The 10,765-nt window shown below is 63.4% G+C and overlaps 1 protein-coding gene across 3 annotated transcripts in view; it reads left to right on the plus strand.

Annotated features, from left to right (window-relative positions):
- Nucleotides 1-609: 609 nt before the first annotated feature.
- The window catches only part of MFSD12 (major facilitator superfamily domain containing 12), a 10,401-nt gene continuing 245 nt past the window's right edge, over nt 610-10,765 (plus strand). The window contains exons 1-11 of one of the 3 annotated variants that reach the window (XM_082297829.1): nt 610-940; nt 5,866-6,076; nt 6,916-7,039; nt 7,260-7,448; nt 7,691-7,783; nt 7,865-7,957; nt 8,602-8,772; nt 9,031-9,125; nt 9,812-9,939; nt 10,042-10,119; nt 10,540-10,765. The exon at nt 10,540-10,765 is cut by the window's right edge and continues 245 nt beyond it. In XM_082297829.1, the coding sequence (XP_082153955.1) occupies nt 652-940; nt 5,866-6,076; nt 6,916-7,039; nt 7,260-7,448; nt 7,691-7,783; nt 7,865-7,957; nt 8,602-8,772; nt 9,031-9,125; nt 9,812-9,939; nt 10,042-10,119; nt 10,540-10,640 (1,572 nt within the window). In that variant the 5' untranslated portion in view covers nt 610-651 and the 3' untranslated portion in view covers nt 10,641-10,765. The remainder of the gene's footprint in view (nt 941-5,865; nt 6,077-6,915; nt 7,040-7,259; nt 7,449-7,690; nt 7,784-7,864; nt 7,958-8,601; nt 8,773-9,030; nt 9,126-9,811; nt 9,940-10,041; nt 10,120-10,539) is intronic. The other 2 variants (XM_082297830.1, XM_082297831.1) reach the window with 2 other exon arrangements.

The raw sequence follows: 10,765 nt of genomic DNA on the forward strand, positions 1-10,765 counted from the left end.
GTGGGTAACGGGGTGGCTGGGACTGTTACAGACAGCACTGGTGTGACTGGGAGCAGTGTGAGGGTACTGGGGTCTGTGGGACTGTTGCAGGCAGGACAGGAGCGACTGGAAGACGTGTGGGAATAATACTGGGATCACTGCGGGGACAGCACTGCTGTGACTGCGAGCAGTACAGGGCCGTTACTGGGTGTCTGGGAGCAGTATGGGGATATTACTGGTCTGATCGGGAGTAGTATGGGGACAGCACTGGTGTGACCGGGAGCAGTGTCGTGGTACTGGTATAGGGCCGCTGCTGGTGTGACTGAGAACGGTGTGGGGACTGGGAACGGTGTGGGGCAGCACTGATGTGACTGGGAGCAGTGTGGCGGTACTGCTGTGTCTGGCAGCAGTGTGGGGACAGCAGCGGAGTCACTGGGAGCGATGTGGGGACAGCACTGGTGTCACGGGGCGCTCACCCGCTGCCGCCTCCCCCCCGCCCGGGTCACCCCCCGCTCTCCCCGCCCAGGACGCGGCGGCCCCGGGGGGGGTCACCGGTCTCGGCCGGTCCCTCCCTGTCCCTCCCTGTCCCCTCCCATTCCCTCCCTCCCATTCCCTGCCGGTCCCTCCCGCCGGGCCCGTCCCGCTGCTGTCCCCGCGGGCTCCGGCCGGGCCATGGCGGAGTCCCCGCAGTCCCCGGCGGCCCCGGGCCCGGCGCTGCCGCTGCGGGCGCGGCTCAGCTTCGCGTGCGGGCACTTCCTGAACGACGCGTGCTCGGCGCTGTGGTTCACCTACCTGCTGCCCTTCCTGCACGCCGTGCTGGGCTACGGGCACGGCGCGGCTGGCGCGCTGCTGCTCGCCGGGCAGGCGGCCGACGGGCTCTGCACGCCCCTGCTCGGCTTCGAGGCCGACCGAGCCCACGGCTGCGGCCGCTACGGGCGCAGGAAGGGCTGGCACCTGGCCGGTGGGTGCGGGGCACCGGAGGGACCGGGGACATCTGGACGGGGGGTGCGGGGGACCGGGAGCTTTGATGGGGGGAGCTGGGTGGAGAGGGGTGACCCGGGGAGAGCCTTTCTGGGGTGCCCGGGGTGGAGGGCGGTGACCCTGGAGGGCTTTGCTGGGGTGCTCTGGGGGGGGGACACCCGGGGGAGCCTTTCTGAGATGCTCTAAGTGAAGAGGGATGGCCCCAGGGGAGCCTTTCTGGGGTGTCCTGAGTGGGCGACATCTGAGGGGGGAACTTTGGTGGGATGCTCTAATTGAAGAGGGATGGCCCCGGGGGAGCTTTTCTGTGTGGCTGTGTTGGGGAACATCCAGGCAAGCCTTTCTGGGATGCTCTAAATGAAGAGGGATGGCCCCGGGGGAGCCTTTCTGGGGTGCCGTGGGTGGAGATGGGTGGCCCTGGGGAGACTTCCTGGGGTGTCAGTGTTGGGGGACATCCAGTAGAGCCCTTCTAGGATGCTCTAAGTGGAGAGGGACGGCCCTGCGGGACCCTACTGTGTTGTTCTGTGTTGAAGGACACGTAGGGGAGCCTTTCTGGGGTGCCTGGAAAGGGGTGGCCCAAGGAAGGGTACCTATCCAAGTTGTCTTGGGTGAAAATGGGTGGCCCCGGGGGTAGCCTTTCTGGGGTGGCCTGGATGGAGATGAATGGCCATGGGGAGCCTTTTTGGGGTGCCTGGGTTGGGGGCCACACAAGGGAGCCTTTCTGGAGTGCCATGGGTGGGACACACTGCTGGGGTGCCAAAGATAAGAGATGGGTAACCCCGAGGGGCTTTGGTTGGGGGAGGGAAAGAGTGTGGCTGTGAGGGAGACTTCTTGGGGTGCTCTGGGTTTGGGGTCACCTGGGTGAGCCTTTCTGGGATGCTCTAAATGGATGCATCTAAGGATGGCTCTGGAGGGGCCTTTCTGGGGTGCCCTGAGGGCATGGACTGAGGTGCCTATACAAGGTGATGTGTGAAAATGGGTGACCCTGGGGGAGCTTTTCTTGGATGCCCAGGGTGGGAGACACCCTGCTGGGGTGCCCAGAAGGGGTAAGGGTGGCCCCAAGGAGCCTTTCTGAAGTGCCCTGAGTGGGAGCTACCCAGGATAACCTTTCTGGGATGCCCTAAGAAGAGAAGGATGACCTTTGGGGAACCTTTCTAGGGTGCCCAGGGTGGGGTACAGCTGGGAAGGGTTTGCTGGGGGATGCTGGCTGGAAGGGGTTGGCCCCAAGCAGCTCTGCTGGGTGGACATGGGTGGCCCTCTGGGGTGGTACCTCTGGGGTACAGGATCAGCCCCAGGGTACCTTTCTGGGGTGCCGTGGAAGAGGGGGAATGAGATCAAGGGTGCCTTTCTGGGTCAGGGGGGATCAGCCTTGGGGATTCCCTGGATCAGGGAGGAACCAGGGTGCTTTGTGGTGTGGAGGTTTCCCTGAAGATGTGGGAGCCTTTCTGGGGAGGGGGACCATCATGTGGCAGTGAGGTGGGGACAGGGTCCCCCCAGCTGGAGAGGGGCAACCCCAGGGCTGAGCAGAATTGTGTGCCCTGGGGTGGAAGGGAACAGCCTCTCCACGGGAGGGGGGCTGCGCTTGGGGCTTTTGGGGTGCCTGGTGGAGGGTGAAGGAGCTCTGGTGCATTGGCAGTGCCCTGGGTGACAGGAGATGGGCCTGGGCTACTCTGTGAGGAGGGGATAGCCTGGGAGGTGCCTTTCTGGGATCCCCTGCGGCAGCGAAGTGGGGACAGAGGTGTTCCATGTGTAGAGGACAGCAGGATGCTGAGGCTGGATGGGGAAGGGGCACCATGGTGTCCCTGTCCTGCCTGGGCACCATCCCACCCCGGGGGCTCCCCGCTGCCCCGAGGGCTTTGCGCGTGTGAGTGGCAGCGAGCTGGGGTGAGAGCCACGTGCTCAGAGGTAGCAAAACCAAGAGTAGCAGTAAAATCTGGGCTCTCAAAAGCCCAGGTGCTTCCTGAGCAGCTCTTGGTGTCCCCAGGGGGGACCGTGCAGCGTGGGGCCCTTGGCTGTGCTGGGGCTGGGCACCCCAGGGGCCAGCAGTGGGGTATGGCCATGGGATGCACAGGAGGCTCTGGCTCATGGGAATTATTTACAGGTTCGTCTTGTATTGTGCCCTGGGTCAAAAAGTGCAACGGAGTCCAGGGGCTGGTGGGGACCCATCTGGCGGGGTCCCTCTCTGAGGGGACAATGTGACATGGAGAGCAGTGTGGGGAGGAGAGCGGTCCTTGGTCCCTCTCTGAAGGGACAGCATGGCCTGAAGAGGGGTCCTTGGTGCTGTGAGTGGTGCAGGAGCCTGCACATCCTGCTTAGCTGGCACTGGGGACGGGGCAGTTAATGGAAGAAATAGCCATTGATAACAACCCTCGATAACAACCGGGTGTTGCCTCACCCGGAGCAAACCCGCGCCGAGCGAGGACGGTTGTAGTGTGGGTGCTCTTATCTTGATCCCAAATTTATCTCGACCAACCACTTCGTGCAACCCAACAGCAGCCTGATAATGTGTCTGACCTCGCCGGAGCTTGGCTTGGTGAGTCAGGGAGAGTGCTGAGGGGGCAGCTTCAACCCTGGCCCAGCGTCAGCCGCATCGGCGCCCTAGATTTAGAGAAGTGGCCGGAGCTGTTCCGTCCCCCTGCTCCAGCCGGGTGCTGCCCGGGAGCACAGAGGGGAAGTCCTAACTCAGGCCCTGCACGGGGGCTGCAGGAGCAGAGCACAGCCCAGCAGAAATGGCGGCTGGAGAGGGATAGGGGCTGGAGCAGAGATGCAGGCTGTTTCCCAGGCTGGAGCGTGGGTTATTCCCAAGGAAGCCCAGTGCCCACCTTGGCTGACCACAGAGTGACCAGTGGTGGCGGCAAACCCACCGGAGCCGGCTGTGCCGGGGCCGCTCGGCTCGCTCGATCACGCTGCAGCGAGGGGTGTCGTGTGGGAGCGGGGTGTCTCGTCCGGTGGCAAACCCGTGCTCAGATCAGAGGAAACGTTGTGAAACCGCAGCCTCGGGGCGGGGGACACACCACGAGTTGCTATCGGTGACATCTCCCCGCCGCGGCCGCGGTTCCGGGTGTTCCCACAGGCGGTCCCGGATCTCCCCGTCTGATCGCCAGCTCTTTTTTGGGGTCCAGCTTCCTGTCACAGTGGGGAGGAAGGGTGAGCGTCTCTTTGATGCCTGTCTGAGCCTGTCTGGCAGTGCTGTCCCAAAATCCCTGCCCCAGGCGCCTGTGCCGAGCAGCCTGGCATTCCCGTGCCCCGCGGGGCCAGCGATGAGAACCCGGCCTCTGCCTGCCCTGGGGTGCTGCAGGGGTGGGCAGGATGGTCTTGGGGGGGTCCCATGGCCCCACTCGGGAGAGCAGAAGGTCCCCAGGATCCCTCTGACTCAGTGCAGCCACTCCTGGGCACTTGGGGTACATGGGTGTTGGGGTGCCAGGGGGGCACAGCTCTGTGGGGTGGCCAGGTGGGATGACCCTGGTGGTGGGCACTGCCTGTCCCGGGGGGCCACGAGGAGGAGGTGACACTCCTGTGGTTGTGCTGGTGGCGATGGTTCATGGGTGGGCACAGGAGCAGCCCTGGAGGTCCCACAGCCCCTGCCCCAGTGCTCCCCTGGGAGTCCTCACAGCCCTCAGGGGGCTGCAGAGCCTGACCCTATGGGGCCCTGGGACCCTCACCCCTCATCTGGGCCCAGTTAAGACCCAGGGAACAGAGAGGATCTGGGCTGGTTTGAGCCTTCGTGGACTTTCCCATGCCTGTGGTTTGTCTGGGGCAGAGGCACCATGTGTGCCCGAGTTCCCTGTCCTTTGGAGCTCCTGGAGCACCAAAGCCGACTGTGAGCCAATGTGGGGACCCAGCACCCCTTGGTGGGATGGATGGGGCTGGGCTGGGATTGTCACTGCTGCCCTTGGCGCTGCCCTTGGCTTTGCCCTGGCCCTGCATGGCTGTGCCATGTGGGAGCAAGGAGGAATTACCCTTCATGGGTGGGAGGAAGAGGAATCACTCATGAGGAAGAGAGGTTCTTGCAAAGTGGAGAGTATACTTTGGGGACCTGGCAAAGCAGGTTCCCCTCAGCTGCAGGAACAGCTCTTCATCAGCGTGCAGAGAAGCTGGGGACATGTAGGACAGTACTGGGGGACATGTGGGACAGGGCACCAGGCTCTGCATCGGGGCCTGGGGGCCTGTGGAGCCACTTAGCAGATAAACTCTGTAACTTTGGGAAAGGGGAGGGAGAGGCCAGGCTGGCCTGTCTGCCCTACCCACAGCGTCCCCAGGCTGCGTCCCCATGCTGCGTCCCCATGCTGTCACACTACAGAAGAGGGAGGAGCCTGGCTCTGGTGTCCCTGACTCAGCAGGGCCTTCCCGGAGCCCCCCATGGCTCTGTGTCACCCTGTCATGCAGCGGGTGATGTCTGTGAGTGTGGCAGAAGCATGACTCTCTCTGCCAGCCCCACTCTGCCAGCCCCACAGGAGGGGAGACGTGGAGACAGATGGGGTGTCAGTACCCATGGGACACCCAGAGCCCTCCCAGCCTAGGGGTGCCATATCACCATGGCCAGGCAGCAGGGAGGGGTTATCTGACTGGTTATCTGCACCTGGGGACAGCGAGAACCTCTTGGTGGCTGTGGGTGTGACAGTGAGGGTCTGTCATGATGTCTTGAGAGGACAGAGCAGTGCCAGCACTGTGTTGGGGAAGCACCTTGACTGGGGGGTGTCTGTCTGTGCTGGGTGCCAGAGGGAATGACATTCCCTGTGCAGGATGGGCTGAGGGGGTGTCTGGAGCTCCACGTGTCTCAGCTGGCTGGAGAAGGGGCCGACCTCCCTCCCCAGCTCCGGGGTAGAACCTGTCCTGGAGAGGGCTGTCTGTGTCACATTGGAGTCCCAGCCAGGTGTGCAGCTTCTCACTGCTCCGCTCTCTCCCCAGGCACCACCTGTGTCCTCGTGTCCTTTCCCTTTGTCTTTAGCCCCTGCCTGGCCTGCAGGGAGAGCACTCCACAGTGGGCAGCCTTCATCTACTACCTCCCCTTCATCGTCATCTTCCAGTTTGGCTGGGCGGCCACACAAGTGTCCCACCTGGCCCTCATCCCCGAGCTGGTGAGCAGTGACCATGGGAAGGTGGAGCTCACGGCTTTCAGGTGAGCACAGCCACACCTGGGAGTCCCCTGGGGCTGGGGGAGCTGCCCTGCCCATGCTGGGTCCCACTGCTGTGTGACAGGAGGTCCCTGGGTGCTGTGGCACACCGGAGACCTTGGCATGGCAGGACGAGGACTGGGCCATGTGAGTGTCCTGTGGGATGTGCCAAAGGACACTGGTCCTGGGTTGGTGGTCCAAAGCCTTTGGTGCCAGGAGGGAGTGTCTTGATGCCAGGGATGTCAGTGATGCAGCCTGTGGGACACTTCCTGGGCTGGGGACACTTCTTCTTTGGGAACTGGGGGTGGCATTCAGCGAAGGGACTGTTCCTCCCAGATGCCCTTGAGGAGAGCTGGACATGGCTGTGGGGACTGTTCTGGAGGTGAGATGTCCCCAGGGCCAGGTGGGCAGTGCACTTGGCTCATCTCTGTCAGGATCAGGATGTGAGATGGGGTGTTTATCCCACGGAGCAGGGTGAGCAGGGAGGATGTGGGGTAACTGTGGGGCCAAGTGGTCCCACTCTGGGGGTACCAGATCAGGCAGCTCATGGCATCCTTGAAGCAGAGGTGAGCTGTGGCTGGAAGGGGAACAGACTGACCTGTAGGGATCTTGGTTTCCTCCCAGTGAAGTCCCAACACTTGGACTGGGCACACTGGGAGTTGCACCAGTAAGGCTGATGCCTGGCCAGGTGCCTCGTGCCCGCAGAGGTGTCGCCTCAGCCGTGGCACTGGGGTGCAGAGGCTGTAGCACATTTGGCTTGGAGGGCAGCCATGGGCCGAGCTGCTCTGCCGTGCTGTCCCTGTGCTTGTCCCTCTGCATCACCCTGAGGTTTCCTTCCCCTCAGGTATGCCTTCACTGTCATGGCCAACATCACTGTCTATGGCCTGACCTGGCTCCTGCTGAACTTCCAGACGGACCAGCCTGACCACATGGAGCACCTGGGCCCCCAGGACATCCCCGTGTTTCGGGTGAGTGACAGGGCACAGTCCCTGGGGTTCCCTCTTCCCATGGCTCAGCTGGGGAGGTACTGGAGGGAGTCAGGGGGCAGTGCCCTAAAACCTCACCAACTGGGCAAGAGCCACGCTGAGCCCTCCCTGGAGTTTGGGAACCCCTTCTTACCCTCCAGACTGCTGGGGGGCTGATGATGGGCTGCCCCCACTGCTGTGTTCACCCCCACTGCCTCACCAGAACTTGGCCCTCATCGTGGTGGGGCTGGGGGCCGTGTTCTCCCTCATCTTCCACCTGGGCACCAAGGAGAAGCCATACCCACCAAGGGTGCGGCTCGAGCCAGAGGAGAGCACCCCGCTGCTGCACAAGGAACCCCCAGGCCCCTTGCTGCTCTGGAAGGACTGGCTGCTGGAGCCCTCCTTCTACCAGGTACTGCTGGGCGAGACTCCCCTGGCCTGGGCTGCTGCCCTGCCTGGGCACCCTGGATGTCCTGCAGGCAAGGGACTTGCCCCAGGTGCGGGTGGGGATGGAAAGAGGGGCTGTTTTGGGCACCCATCCACCACCTCAGAGGGGCCATCCCCTTCCTGGTGGACACCTGTGCCGTGACAGCTGGGCAGGGAAAGTCCTTCCCACGAGCTGAGTGGTGATGCCGTGGCCCTGTCCCCTCACAGGTCGCGGTGCTTTACATGGCCACCCGCCTCATCGTCAACCTGTCCCAGACCTACATCGCCATGTACCTGACCAACTCGCTGCTGCTCTCCAAGGTGGGTGCAGGGCAGGGACACGTGGACAAGTGTCCTGATATGGCCTGGGGCTCATCTCCTCCCTGTCCTTGTCCCTTGCAGAAGTACATTGCCACCATTCCCCTAGTGATGTACGTCAGTGGGTTCCTCTCCTCATTCCTCATGAAGCCTGTGAACAAATGGATCGGTCGGAATGTGAGTCCAGGGTGCTGGAGAGGCTGGAGTTTGACCCCAGGAGAGGCCCAGGGGCCAAATCCTGGCTGTGAGCAGAGCTCCTGGCACACCTGAGCTGGAGAGGAGGGACCCCTCATGGACTCTCTGCCAGCAACCACCCACTGCAGCATGGGTCCCACTGGGACTGGGAGTGGTGGGCAGGGATGGGGGCGGGGGCCTGTCCTGCACATCCCTGGGGCTGGGGAAGGCAATGCTGACCCAGAGTTACCATGTCCCTTGCAGGCCTGACTGGGCTGCAGAGCCCTGTGGTAGGGGCAGAGGGGGGTCTGGCTACACTGGCCTGGGTGGGCACACAGTCTGCAGTGCCAGCAGGAGGGACCCTGCAGTGTGTCCCCTCCGTGCTGTTGGGTGCCAGTGGAGTGTCCCCTGCCCTCACAGACACTCTCCCACAACTCTGCCTGGGGCTCAACCCTTGGGCTGCAGAACAGCCTGGAGCACAGCAAGGACCTGCTTTTGGGGTCTCCTTGTTTAACTACACCGTGGACAGAGCCAGGGCTGTCCCTCATGGGTCCTGGGCAGTGCTGGTCCCCCTGCTTGCTCCTCCCTCACCGAGTGCCAGCTGATGTCTGAACTCCCCCCTCTCCCTCTGCCTGTCCCCATCCCAGCTGACTTACTTTGTGGGCATCCTGGTGGTCCTGGCCTTCGCCTCCTGGGTGGCCCTGGCCAGGCCGGTGGGAGATGAGATCTACGGGCTGGCCGTGTTGCTCGGGGCCGGCTCAGCCACCATCCTGGTCACTTCCCTGTCCATGACTGCAGATCTCATCGGCACCAACACGGTACGGCCGCTGCTCCTGGTCGATGGAGTGGGGGGGTCATGGCAGGTTCAGAACGCACAGGCTGGGGTGGGCACTGGTTAGGGTTGGGGGATGGAGACACTGGGAGGGGGCTCTGCTCGGAAACCCCGGTGTGCTGTGCCCCGTGAGTGCTGTGCCCCGGGCTCTGCTGCTTTGCTGCAGTGAGGGCTCTGCCCATGAGAGGGCACACAGCGCTGCTTAGCCCAGCATGGCACAGCATGGTTCCCTCTCCTCCCATAGCACAGCAGCGCGTTTGTCTACGGTGCCATGAGCTTCACGGACAAGATGGCCAATGGCCTGGCTGTGATGGCAATCCAGAACCTGCACCCCTGCCCGTAAGCGTCTCTGCAGAGCCGGGACTCCCCATTGCTGAGGGGCCACAAGGAAATATTCCAGGCTTGGAGCAAGAGGCATGGGTGGGAACCAGCTTGGATTTATAGAATCCCAGAATGGTTTGGATTGGAAGGGACCTTAAAGCTCATCTTGTTCCACCCCTGCCATGGGCAGGGACACCTTCCACTATCCCAGGCTGCTCCAAGCCCCAATGTCCAGCCTGGCCTTGGGCACTGCCAGGGATCCAGGGGCAGCCCCAGCTGCTCTGGGCACCCTGTGCCAGGGCCTGCCCACCCTCCCAGGGAACAATTCCTTCCCAAGATCCCATCCAGCCCTGCCCTCTGGCACTGGGAAGCCATTCCCTGTGTCCTGGCCCTCCAGGCCTTGGCCCCAGTCCCTCTGCAGCTCTCCTGGAGCCCCTTTCTCCTGGAGCCCCTTTCTCCTCCTCTCCTCCTCCTTGCCTCCCTGGAGCCTTCTCCTCTCCAGCTCTGATTTGTCTTAAACCCTTCTTCACCTTCTCTCCCAGCCTTGGATGAGGGCCCAAGCCATGCCCTGGGGATCTCCTTGCCCTGGGCCTTTCCCTCTCATCCCATTGGGAACCAGTCCTAACTCTGAGGATATGGGACCACTGTCCATAGCCTGGGGCTCCAGTCCCAGCCTCCAGTCACATCCCTGCCTGTCCCCACAGGACTGAGCTGTGCTGCCCTGCCTGTGTTGGCTTCTACCGCTGGGTGATGGTGCTGGTCACCGGCGGCATCGCCGTTGCCGCTGTTGCAACTCTCTGCTGCATCATGGTGTGGCCCATCCGAATCCGCTGTGAGTGGGGCTGAGGGCTTGGGGGCGGCCTGGCATGGGGCTGGGGGCATTGGGAACCCCATGGCCAGTGCCAGCTGGGCTAAAGCCGCAGTGTCTTTGCAGATGGCCCCAGTGGGGCAGCGGTGGGAGCCCTGTCTTCACCGGGCTGGCTGCGGCCACGCTCGCAGGGGAATCCTCATGGTAGGACACGGGGCAGGGCCATTGTCCTGCTTCTGCTGCTGCCCCCAGAGAGGGGCTGTGTCTGCTTGCTGTGCCCTTCTGGGGGGTCAACACCCCCCTGGCCTGGTCATGGCCATGCTGGCCCTGGGGCTCCAAGGGGTGCCGGGGGCAGCTCCGTGTGCTGGCAGCAAACGTGGGGGACGGTGGGGTGACCTTTGCCAGGCTGGGGAGTCAACACCTGTGCTCAGTGCCTGTTCTGCCTCTCTGTGCCAGTGTCTCGCTCTGGGGTGGGGGAACAGGACAGACCCCTCGTGCTGTGTGGGGCCCTGCTGGGTCAGGCCCCTGGTGCTAGCAGAAGAGTCCCAGGAGGGCCAGGCCACCACGTGTGAGTAACCCCACACTGCCATCTCTCCTGACCTGTCCCTCCTCTTCCTCCAACAGCAGCAGGTGCTGTTGGCCTGCAGGGGCTGAGCAGCGCCAGGACCCCCGAAAGCAGCACCAGGGGCGCTGAGGGAGAGAGCCGGAGCAGCACCATCAACTGAGCGGGGCCACGTCCTGACTGTCCTCAGCCACCGCGTCCTTGGCCACCGCGGTGCCACACTCTGAGCCCGGAGGGTCCCCTGCACTGGGGGCCTCTGGGCTCTGGGGAGGGGGTGGCCCCCACCCT

This window comes from Coloeus monedula (assembly GCF_965178545.1).
Source record: "Coloeus monedula genome assembly, chromosome: 27".
NCBI lineage: Eukaryota > Metazoa > Chordata > Aves > Passeriformes > Corvidae > Coloeus > Coloeus monedula.